General features: G+C 35.1%; 1 protein-coding gene across 1 annotated transcript; it reads left to right on the forward strand.

Annotated features, from left to right (window-relative positions):
* The first annotated feature begins 1489 nt into the window (after positions 1–1489).
* On the forward strand, positions 1490–8990 carry LOC105164382 (protein NRT1/ PTR FAMILY 7.3). The gene is made up of 5 exons (XM_088882238.1): positions 1490–1648; positions 2566–2686; positions 4715–4932; positions 6569–7143; positions 7872–8990. The coding sequence occupies exons 1-5, from the start codon at positions 1622–1624 to the stop codon at positions 8734–8736; spliced, it is 1806 nt and encodes a 601-aa protein (XP_088738364.1). The 5' UTR covers positions 1490–1621; the 3' UTR covers positions 8737–8990.
* Positions 8991–12659: the final 3669 nt, after the last annotated feature.

Raw genomic sequence — 12659 nt, forward strand, 5'->3', positions numbered from 1 at the left:
CATCGGAGGGTCTTAGTTAGGGGCCATCCCAACAAGCCTAACGATTTGTATCTCTTTTGTCAGGGCCTTTAACATTTATTTGGGAGAGGTAGCGAGCTCGAACAGCCTAGCAGTTCATTCCGACTAGGGAGGTCGCGTGGATTTTGACCTGGATTAGTAGGTGACCAAAAAGATAATTGAATGGTTGCTTATAATCTACTGTGAGTGATCTTATTCGATATAGTGTTAAATATTTAGAATAAAGTTTATTCTCTGGCATCTTTGTTGTGTTATGTTTATACTTTATTGTTGTTCTTCACCGACAAGGCCTATAGATGGTATAGACCATTGAAGTCACATCACGCATTTGATGGCGATCGTGAAGTCAATTGCAGAGGATCGGTCTATAACATTTCAAGCTCGTTTGCATCTTCAGCCTTCAAGTCAGGTGGCAAGGGAGGTTAGTCCTACGTGGACCGCATATGCATCCACATGGGCACTCTTCTGGGCCTTTGTGTAGGTTTCGCCACCTTGTTGCTTCTGTACTTCCCTATGTGACTATTTTTATGAACTTTTTCTTCGTGGTTTCTTGGAACAAGCTTATTTTTAAGTAGCACCAATATTATAATTAATCAAGTAGTTCAAAGCATTAAATATTCATTGATCCAATTAATGGTCTTATACTATCCATTAAAGCATCCAAAATACTATTTAAGATAATGCAGTGAATAGTCCTTTAATTTCCTAGTTAAAATTATTTTAATCTTTCACTTTCTGACCTTATCATCTCTAAGGTTCATAGTTCTTTTCATTTTAATTTCTCGATCAACTTTTCGCTGAAAAAAGCCATCAATGCTAAAACCTCATAACAAATTACATTGATTCTAAAAATCATCCGAGGATAGTTATCTTGATATGTGACTTTGTACAGTTCCCAACACGTTGACCCTCTATAAATACTTGAGCACAGTATTTGTCAAATATGTAATTAATGTACTAAATTCTAACTCCCCAACTCTCCCAACCATCTCTAAACAATCTCCGATCTATAAATAAGAGGTCTCCAACAAGCGTAAAGCATGCATATTTTGCATGTGATCAAATTCTCCCTAGACCTAAAACCTATCATGAATCCCCACCTCAAATTAGTGGATGCAATATTAAACATGAACCAGCCACGATACTCAAGATATACTACAATACTATGCATCAAGAATAAAGCTGTAGGCATGCAATGATGATCTTTTTCCATCTCTTGTTCCTTAGTGGAAAACCAAGCAATGACTAATTGGCTCAAAACCAGACCACCAAAGCAGAGCCATAAGAACTGCGAAAGGGACACAATTAGGTCATGCATGAGTGTGACATGTTGTCACAACAATGAACACCACACCATCCTACAAACGACAAAACACATATGTATATATATTACTACTACGTATGTTTGGCATCTGGATATTTCCCATATTATATTTTATCATAAAATCTCAGCCCTTAATTTTATGCAACCTCTCACTCTATATATATACCCCTTTCAATTCCACAAACTCTTACTTCTTAATTCCCCTCTTCATTTAGTTTCTCCATATCGACTAATTTATCGAAGTTACAAACATACATTTTCCCTTTCTCTCTTCTTGAAATGGCATCCTTCGAAGTCTCCAAGGAGGTCAGTCAGCAACTTAATTACCTCTTCACTTTCATTTTGTTTCACCACAAATTTATGTCTTCCTCCATTTTTACTTTGCAATGTTGTGCTCCATACTTACGAAGTACGATGAAGTCTAGCTTTTTAAACAACTTTTGGGGTTAATTGCATTTTACATATGTGTAAAAAACTCTAATAGGCATAAAAAAAATTTAAATGAAGAAAAATTTTGTTCGAATCAGGTTTGATCGAATCGAACCAACTATGTGACTGATCATTTTTTTCTAAACTACACACCAATCACAATTTGTTCAAGTTCAACCAAACCCGATTCGGACTGCAATTTTCCATAAAAACAAGTACATAATTTTTAACAAAAAAAAACGTTCACTATCTCAGACATTGGAGATTGGCTATCCCTTTTCTTTTCGTGTTTAGTGCAATTTACCACCTGTGATATTGCAAATGAGCAAATTATCTCTCCTATGAAAAAAAATAATAATTTATCTCCCTATTTTTAAAATAAAGCAATTTCTCTCTCTATCTAAGAACGTAAATTTTAAAAAATACAGAAAGATAAATTTTATTTAAAAAAACACAGAGAGGTAAATTTCTTTTTTTTTCACATAAGATAATTTATTCATTTTCAATATCAGAGAGGGCTTCTTGCATGTTTTTCCTTTTCTTTTCTTTTGCAGGGGTAGTGTTGCTTTATCTTTCAAGAGATCTTTTTGCATATTATTATTTTTATGGGGAGACTAATAACATTTAATCCTTTTATTTTCTTTTTTTTTTTTTTTTGTGACTAAAGTTGAAGAACAAGGCACAAAGCTAAGAGAAACAAATGTGAAATATTGCTGAATATATGGAAATGAGACATACGTAACATGTGTAGAATAGTGTCGTATAATACATATTAACCTCCTTGCTTTGTGTAGGCTAAATTGAGGGGAGAAGAAGAGGGATGCAAATGCACCCGTGATGGCAGTGTTGATTTGCATGGGCGGCCTGCAATCCCAGAACGAAGCGGGAAATGGTTTGCTGGAATCATCATACTCTGTAAGTCCGAGGTGTTTGCAATAATACGAGAAATACTATTTTTCGTCTCGTATGTCTGAATTGATACACTTTTCGTCTTATTAATTTTAGAATTTTTATTAATAGTTCCGTAAATAATATAAAATCCCAATTTTAATACTTTAATCAGATTCAGAGACTCGTACTCTTCATCCACTTTTAATTAATAAATTACAAAATCTCACTTTTATTTTTTTATTTTTTTTTCAAATTTTATTAGTATTTCGGATAGCATCCGCATGCTTAGTTTAAGTGTTTAATTATTAGTTTTTTTTGTTGAAAATAAACTCAAATGAGTGTTGTAATTGATTTAAAAAACTTATAAGTTTGAATTATTTAAACTAAATTTATGTAGCTGAAAGAATTGTTTGAGGATGTCCAGTAGTGATTTGTTATCATTGCTTACTTTTATGAAATGCCAGCAACTGTTGACCAACGTCACATCTTCAGAAAAGGACAATTTGGCTATCGTGGAAGAGCGTGAAAAGTTTGATGATATGTTTGTAATAATTTGACGAGCACGTGAATTTTGATATAATTATAAATATTTTTATTATTTAAAAAATTATTAATATTTTTTTTATTTTAATGATTATTTAATAGTTAATTTAATTTGTTAAGTTTTTATCTATTTTTTTGTAAATCGATCAAAATGTCTATTTAGGATTAAAAATTATAATTTTATTTATTTTTTGAATATTTTATGACTAAGTGAGATAATATTTTTATAATTTTTAAAATTCTTTCATCCACCTCATTCAATTTTTTTATAGATTTTTTATTTAAAAAAATACATTAAGCTTAAAGGCAAAATTGACAATTTTATACATCCATCTAAGCATTACATAATTTATCAAACATTAATTTGGTATTTGTAATTTTTCAAATAATAAAAGGTACTCATAATTATTATCAAATCTCAGGAAAGATATTGTAATTTACCCTAAATTCTATATTTTGGTAAGAATAAATTATAAAAAAATTATAAATTAAATATTAGTAAAAGTTCAAAATAAAATCTAAAATTAATAGAAGTTGAAAATTGGAATGTTTGAAAAAATAATTTCAATATTTATAATTCTATAATAAAAATTATAAGGAACTGCTTATAACTTTTAATTAAAATTAATTTTATTTAAATAATTTAAAATTTAAAATTGTAAAAAGTAAAAACCACTTTTTTATTTATTTATTTTAATTAATATGATAAATAATTATTTTCAAAAAATTTACGAACACGTTTTCAAAATTACAAATTGCAAGTGTGTCCAACTATTGTTGTGTGCAACGTCCTGTTGGTTATAAGACACCTCCTGATCATTTGACTTCATCATTTGGTGCTGTCAGATGTCGTGACTTGTGATTTTTCATGCTTATGTGAATCTTTTTATAAATTAATAAATATGTGTTCTTAAATTTATTTTATATAATTTAATATATATTTGTAACTTTATAGATAAATACTTTTTTTTAATTATGTAAAAACACTGTTCAAGAAATTTGAATGACAAAATTGGACATGAGGAAGAAAATATTATACGTTTAAAAAAAATAAAATAACGCAATATAGGAAAAGGAAAAAAAATTTCAAAACTTTTATCGTCATTATTTTCTTTAAAATGGAATTTGATTTAGTCAAACGTACACCAAAATTTCACGAAACGTTTTGGATGTAACGTCCCCTCTCTTTTTTTTTTTTTTATTTGAAGAGATGAACTATTATTAATTGAAATAACTCGGTTACAATTATTCCTGTCAAATATGAATGTGTAACAATTATCATATTTTGGTCAACAATACCAAATAAATAAAATCTAAACAACATCTATCATGCTGTAGAACAATCTATATATAGCGGAGTTCGAACCTATGATTTTTAAGAACCTATCATGCAGTAGAATAATATCCCACACATATAGCGGAGTTTGAGCCCATGATTTTTAAAATCGTGGAGCATCAACTTCGTCAAGTAAATTAGACCTGATTGTTGTAGGGCGCATATATATGCAGTAAATCAAGGGCTGGCTACGCTTGCATTCTTCGGGGTAGGAGTGAATTTGGTCCTGTTCCTCACAAGGGTGATGCACCAAGACAACGCAGATGCTGCCAACAGTGTGAGCAAATGGACTGGAACAGTCTATATATTCTCTCTCGTTGGTGCTTTTCTCAGCGACTCCTATTGGGGAAGATACAAAACTTGCGCTATCTTTCAGCTCATTTTTGTAATAGTAAGTACCAAATCTACCTCTTTCTTCTCCTAATGCAATATTTTTGCATAGTATAAGGTGAAAACCAGTTATATATATATATATATATATATATATATATATATGGGTAAAATTACAGTGATTTTTCCTGACGTTTGGCATAATTACAAATATCCCTCGTTATTTGAAAATTATCAATACCCCTGGTTCTAACGATCGTCTAACAATTAGCCCCATCCGTTAGGTTTTCATCCATTTTTTATGGTGAACTGACCAAAATACACTTGTGGATTAAAAATTAAAATTTTATTATTTTTAAAAAATTTATTTTTTTATGAGTTAAGTGGATATCTTTTTTATAATTTTTGAAATTTTTCATCCATCCAGTTTGATTTCTTTATAAGTTTTATTTTTTAAAAAAAAAAATTAAAAAGATACAGTAAGGGCAAAATTGACAATTTCATACCTCCATCCAAGGGTTACATAATTTTATCAAACACTAGAGGGGTATCTGTAATTTTTCAAACAATAAGGGGTATTCATAGTTATATCAAATTTCAGAGGAAATTGTTGTAATTTACCATATATATACGCACACGTGCAGTAAGGGGAAAATTGGAATTTTAGTTCCATAAGTATAAGATGAGGCAATTCTACTTCTATACAAATCCATTTTAGTAATTTTGTATTGTAATTCTAAAAATTTTACAAATTAAGTATAAAAATTGTCGAAATCTGCTAAAATGATCGAAAAAATGTATTTAATTAAGTTGGTCATATGTGTACATGCACTTTCTCGATCATTTAGCAAATTTTGATTATTGTTATCCAAATGGAATTTTTAGAATTATAAAATAAAATTATCAAAATAAATTCATACAAAATTAAAAATGTCATACCCTTGTACGTAATTACAAAACTAAAATCGTAAATTTTGGTAGAACTAGAGCATTTGGAAGTCGTAGGCAAATGAAATTGAGGGGCAACCACTACGGAATTAAATTGCAGTCTTATAGTTATCGTTGAAATTATATATTGTGTGAATATATAGTTTGTTTTGATTTTGTTACAGCATAATAATAGTTGGTCAGCATTTTGGTTCTTTAATTTAGGTGTTTTGCAGTTTGGTCCTTCAAAAAATAAAATTTGAGAATTGATCCATTAATATATTTTTGAATTCCATAATTTGAGGACATATTTCGTCAAAAAACTTTTGAATTTGCGAGAAATTAGAACATGTCATGTGTCGACTTAAACTCGTGGATACACATGATTTGTGCATGGAGTTTTTATGTCAAGTTTTAAATTTACAAAAACAATGGATCAAATCGCAAATTACATTTTTTAACAAACCAAAATGCTAAACACCCACAAATACATTTTCAAAATTACTACATAGGAAAAACCCTATGTTCGGTTTCATGTTTCTGTATTTTTGCCTCTCAAATCCCAATATCAAAGGTGCACTACTTATTTTAAAATATTTTAAATTACCTCAAAACACAAATCCAAATATACAATATATCTCCGACACACACTTATTCATCTTTATTTTTCTCTGTCTATCTCTAAAACACTCAAAATACAAATCCAAACAATACATTTGTTTTTTTAACAGCGAATCTGATGCAATCTTGGTCTTGCATGTACACGCTAGGGTCTTGCATTGTTATCACTGGCGACACAGATTTCGTTGCTGAAACCTGGAGGGTGCGGGCGCGGAACAAGCCCCTGCAAACCCCACTCGAGCTGGGAGATGGGTCTCTTCTACATCTCCATCTACATGGTTGCTCTGGGCAACGGAGGCTACCAGCCCAACATCGCTACGTTTGGGGCTGACCAGTTCGACCAAGAGGATCCCAAAGAGGGCCGCTCCAAAGTCTCCTTCTTCAGCTATTTCTATCTGGCATTGAACCTCGGCTCACTCTTTTCCAATACCATATTAGGGTATTTTGAGGATGAAGGGATGTGGGCACTGGGGTTCTGGGCATCCACTGCCTCTGCTTTTGCTGCTCTACTGCTCTTTCTTGGAGGTACCAAAAGATACAGGCACTTCAGGCCTACTGGAAATCCTCTTTCCCGCTTCGCCCAAGTGCTCGTCGCAGCACTCAACAAGTGGACCGAGAAGATTCCGCCGGGTGAGCATAATTTGTATGAAGCTGCGGATGATCGTGGAAGTGATCATACAGCAAATGGTGGTGCTAGGAAGATGCTTCATACCCAGGGGTTCAAGTAAGTATTTCTATATATATAAATATACATACCTTCATATACTCGAAAAATTTGCAATTTTGGTCCTGTGGAGTGTCCGTATTACCTTGTATGAATTCATTTCTGTAATTTTGTCGGGTAATTTTAAAATTTTTTGTACACTGAGGACAAAAATGATGGAAATTTGCTAAAATGGAGGGAAAGTTGCACTGATTAATTAAGTTGGTCACGTGCACTGTTCTTATTGTTTTAGTGAATTTCAGCAATTTTTATCTTCAATGTACAAAATCTTTAAAATTACAAAACAAAATTGTCGAAATATATTCATACAGGACAAAAATGTACACCCGTACTGTAATACTAAACTTGCAATTTCCCCTTCAAAGGTGGCATAAAATTTATTGGAATTGTACTCAACTGGAAATCATATAATTTTTGGGAAAAATTCAAGCGTGTTTGTAATATTGCAAATAAACAAATAACCCCTTATAAAAAAAATAGCAATTTATCTCCCTATATTTTAAAGATGCAAGAATTTACCATATTTTTTTTCAAAACGAAACAATTTACCTCATGAGACAGTGAGGTATATAGCTTCTTTTTAAAGAACATAGAGGGGTAAATTGCTATTATTTTTTTATAAATTGGTGATTTGCTCATTTATAATATTATAGGAAGGTAAAATTGCATTAAACTCTATAATTTAATGTCAACATTGGTGGGTACTTAATCAAGTATTGGTATAACAGATTCTTGGACAGAGCGGCATTCCTCACATCAAGAGATTCTGAGCAGCTGAAGCAGAAGGCATACAACCCTTGGCGCCTCTGTCCCATCTCTCAAGTTGAAGAGGTCAAATGCATACTCAGACTACTCCCAATCTGGCTCTGCACCATAATTTACTCCGTAGTCTTCACACAGATGGCCTCACTCTTTGTAGAACAAGGCGATGCAATGAACACCAACATCTCAAACTTCCGAATCCCTCCAGCAAGCATGTCTAGCTTCGACATCCTCAGCGTTGCGTTTTTCATATTCCTGTACCGGAGAGTAGTCGACCCACTGGTCCGTAGGGTTAGGAAGAAGGGGAGCCTCACCGAGCTTCAGAGAATGGGAATCGGTCTGATCATAGCAGTCGCAGCAATGCTCTCAGCTGGCATCGTGGAGTGCTATAGGCTAAAATACGCTAAGAAAGATTGCAGACACTGCCAGGGATCCAGCTCATTGAGCATCTTCTGGCAAGTCCCTCAGTATGCTCTCATCGGTGCGTCTGAAGTGTTCATGTACGTCGGCCAGTTGGAGTTCTTCAATGCTGAGGCGCCCGATGGACTTAAGAGCTTCGGAAGTGCACTTTGCATGACCTCAATATCGCTAGGGAATTACGTCAGTAGCTTCCTGGTGTCGATCGTGATGAAGATATCTACCGTAGATAATATGCCGGGATGGATTCCGGGAAACCTTAATAAGGGCCATCTCGACAGGTTTTACTTTCTTTTAGCCGGTTTGACGGCCGTCGATCTGGTCATCTACATTGCCTGCGCCAGGTGGTACACAAGTATGAAGCTGGAAGGGAATTATGGAGAGAACAATGAGGAAGAGGGATCCGGAGTCTAGATTTTTGGTGGGAAATTCATGTTGCAGCATTCATCATATGAATAAAGATGATGAATTTGATTTGTGCTCTGAAAATGTCATGGAGCTTGTAGAGAAAGGGAAGCTCTCTTCAAATCTTTTCATCTATTTTGTTGGCTCTACTTTGCTAATAAACCATCAGATCCCAATCATGGCTTCATACTTTTTGCAAATGTGTGGGTTATGTAAAAGCTTCAAGTTTCTTATTATGTTGAGCAAAATTGCATTTAATTTTAGTTGGGTTTAATGCAATTTACGTTTATCTCCTAATGTAAATTAGCAAATTATCCCTTAAAAAAAATGACAGCAATTCATTACCTGTATTTTTAAAATGAAGTAATTTATAAAGGGGTAAATTTCTGCATTATTAAAAATACAGTAAGTTGCTATTTTTCTCATAAAGAGATGATTTGCTCATTTGTAATATCATAAGGGGTTACTTGCATTTTTTCAAATTTTAATTCCGTAAACATAGGTGATGACAATTTTAATTAATTATATACGAATTCATTTGACAATATTGTTTTGTAATTTTATAACTTTCGTATATTTCAGGATTTTTATTTATAATGTGGAAGATTTTTCAAATTACAGAACAAAATTATCAAAATTAAATCGTATATATATGACTGAATTTGTGATTATCATATTTATAGGACGAAAGTTATAATTTTCCTGTATATGTTTAGGAATCTATTTTTAGTTTCGTATCACCTCCAGAGTACAATACTTAGGTCGATAGAATTTAAAATGATTTACGACTATTCTGATCAAATTAATGTGGCTTGTTGCTACTATTATAGATTCATGAATATCAATATATAAATTGGGTTGTAGAATAGAATTTTTATACCTTCATTGGCAATTAATTTCTTTGGATGAAGATGTCATATTTCTGTACTATATATTAAAAGAGAATATTTTTCTGGTGTCTCTTTTATTTTTCGTATATATTTTTTTTCTATTCACTAACTTCTACATATTCCTCATTATTTGCAAAGTAGTAAAAAATATTTTTTTAATAGTTATTTATTTTTATTTAGTATTTCTTTCTCTTTCTCTTACTTCAAATAGTATCTTTTATAATTATTTATTTTTTATCATAATCATTTTCATATTATCATTTTATGCACATGTATCGAATGTGCAACATCCAACTAGTATTCATAAGTCAAACTGACAGTACATCCCTTCCTAAAGCAATTTCACTAATGGGTCATTTACTTTTTACCCTCAAGTGGAGTTTCGAGAAATTATTTTTTAGTGGTCATGAGATTCACAAAGCAATTCTTCATGTCTTACTTTTACGATTCACATGAAAATTATTTTATATGAGGTAATCAATACCATTTCCGTCCATTGGAGTCCCCAAAATATTTAACCTTGCCTCTTAATGTGGTCCCGATGATTTCAAGTGAATTACGTTACTTAATTAGCGCTAGGCCCAACACATCAACCAAATGAATATCTTTATATGTCGTCGCCCCCACGACTTGTGAAATAGAGAAACAGGAGAATATCCCATTTGTTCACAACAATAGTGTAGCTTTCTTCTATTCCAAACGTGTCAAGACTTGTAAGATCACAAATAGGTGGAAGTAGCATCCACACTACATTGTTGTGAATGAGAGACTTGGATTTAATCAAACGATTTGCTACAATCCATTATGGGCATAATATTAACTTGGATCGTCCAACGAGGATTAACTTTTATTAAGATCGATACCTCATCATTAATTGTTTTACACACTTAGGTTAACATCAAATATTAGTTATGCATTTCAAACAGATCACTTGCAATAAAGCCTAGCACGCATCACTAGCCCAAAGGAATACTACCCAATGCGTCCGAGCGGATTGATGGTCTATCTATACTAGGCCCTACGCTATTACAAACTATTTATAACTTATTTTACACATTAATAGGCCTTTGTAATCCTTGCTTGGTTTATTTGTTCTCCACTCTGGGCTCCATCCAATGGGCCTCCTTGGACTTCCATCACCGTGTCTCACGAGGCGCCTATCGCAAAGCGCACCGTGTGGCTAGTAGTCCGCTGACTACGTCTGCCAATACCTCCGCTCGGCACTAACGCAGCGCGCCGAATATATCAGAGTCGGGAGGAACAAATCACAAAACCGTAAATTACACACGCGAATTCAGAAAACCAGATTGCTCTTTTTTGTATACAATGATCAACGATGCTAGAGCAAGGGGCTCGCCTTGAGGGGGACTCTAAAACGTCACTAAACCAAGCTTCTTGAACTCATTGCCCCCTATAATAGGCTTAAAAAATAAATCCTATCGTCTACACTAGACACTAGAAAAGCTGAAATTTGCAACTCAAGAGGCCTAACGTCCCCTTGAGCAATCTAAACAACAGAAAGCAAATAACAAAGTAGTAACAAAGCAATAAAAGGCCTACACCTAGGACTCTAAGACTAGTTGGTGTCCGTCGTCTGTCGATGAAAGCTGAGTGGTCGGCCATGTAGAACGGTTAAGTGGCCGAAGTGCGCGTCACGGGGGCCTAGTGAACAGGCGGCCCATGACATTCTCCCCCACCTGAGATAGCGACGTCCCCGGCGCTACGGAAGCATGGTACGCTTCAACAAGAGGTAGAAACGCCTTTAGGTCCGTCACTCGCTCCCAAGTGTTCTCCTCCCTGCTGCATCCCCACCATTTCACCAAGTACTCTGTGTGGTCTTTCTTCGCGGTACTCGACACTCGGTGATCTAGGATTGCTTCAGCCACCTTCTCTTTCGTCTTCTTCAATTCGAGTTGTGGGCAGCTGGGTTGATTGCGGGTATCGTCTTCCCTGTCTGCTGAATACTTCTTCAATTGGCTGACATAGAAGACGTTGTGGATCTTCCACCACGGCAGCAACTCCACCTTGTACGCCACCATCCCAATACGCCTAAGGACAGGCAAAGGACCGACATATTTCTGCATCAACCGAGGATCTCTCCCCCTTGATGACTTTGACAATCTCGGATCCGGGACCTTCACCAGCACCAGGTCTCCCGCATTGAACTCAACGAAGCGGCGATTCTTATCTGCATATTTCTTCATCCGTTTCTGAGCTGTCTCCAGGCAACTTTTAGCGATATCAACATTCTGCTTCCACTCCCGGGAGAAACTTCGAGCAAGAGGGGATCTCACACTTTGTGGGATGTCAAGAGTGTGAGGAAGGAGCAGTTGCTGCCCAGTAACGATTTCAAAAGCGCTCTTGTTAGTCGAAGAGCTCTTTTGAGCATTGAAACACAGCTGAGCGACATCCAGGAGTTTCACCCAATCCTTCTGCGTACCTCGCACAAAGTGCCGAAGGTAGTCCTCCAACATAGAATTAAAGCGTTCTGTCTGACCATCAGACTGTGGATGATAGCTCGAGCTCATGGAAAGTGTGGACCCGAGGAGTTTGAATAGCTCGGTCCAGAAGACGCCAGTGAAACGGGAGTCACGATCACTGACAATATCTTTTGGCAGTCCCCAATGCTTTACGATGTGCTTGAAGAAGAGATGAGCAGTCCCTTCTGCTGTAACGTGTTTGGGTGCTGCGATAAATGTAGCATATTTTGACAAACGATCTACCACGATGATAATAGAGCCTAAGTCCCCGACTTTAGGCAGTCCAGAGATGTAATCCATGGAGACGCTCTCCCATGGACGCTTTGGGATGGGAAGTGGTTGCAGCAAACCAGTCTTCTTCTATGGTCTGCCTTGTCCTGCTGACAAATCAAGCAAGTGCGGACATACGTCTCGACATCGTCTCGCATCTGTGGCCCATAGTAAGCCCTCCGCACCAAGGCAAACGTGCGTTCCTGTCCTTGGTGTCCAGCCCAATGTGTGTCGTGGCATTCGGAAAGAAGTGATTTCTGTAGGTCCCCGCCTCTCGGAATATATACGCGGT

Source organism: Sesamum indicum, linkage group LG6 (genome assembly GCF_026168435.1).
Source record: "Sesamum indicum cultivar Baizhima isolate 11 linkage group LG6, ASM2616843v1, whole genome shotgun sequence".
Classification (NCBI taxonomy): domain Eukaryota; kingdom Viridiplantae; phylum Streptophyta; class Magnoliopsida; order Lamiales; family Pedaliaceae; genus Sesamum; species Sesamum indicum.

Coding starts and splice junctions, on each gene's coding strand:
- LOC105164382 (XM_088882238.1), top strand. CDS start 1,622: ATGGCATCCTTCGAAGTCTCCAAGGAG. Junction 1,649..2,565: donor CCTTCGAAGTCTCCAAGGAG/GTCAGTCAGCAA, acceptor TGCTTTGTGTAG/GCTAAATTGAGGGGAGAAGA. Junction 4,933..6,568: donor TTCAGCTCATTTTTGTAATA/GTAAGTACCAAA, acceptor TGTACACGCTAG/GGTCTTGCATTGTTATCACT.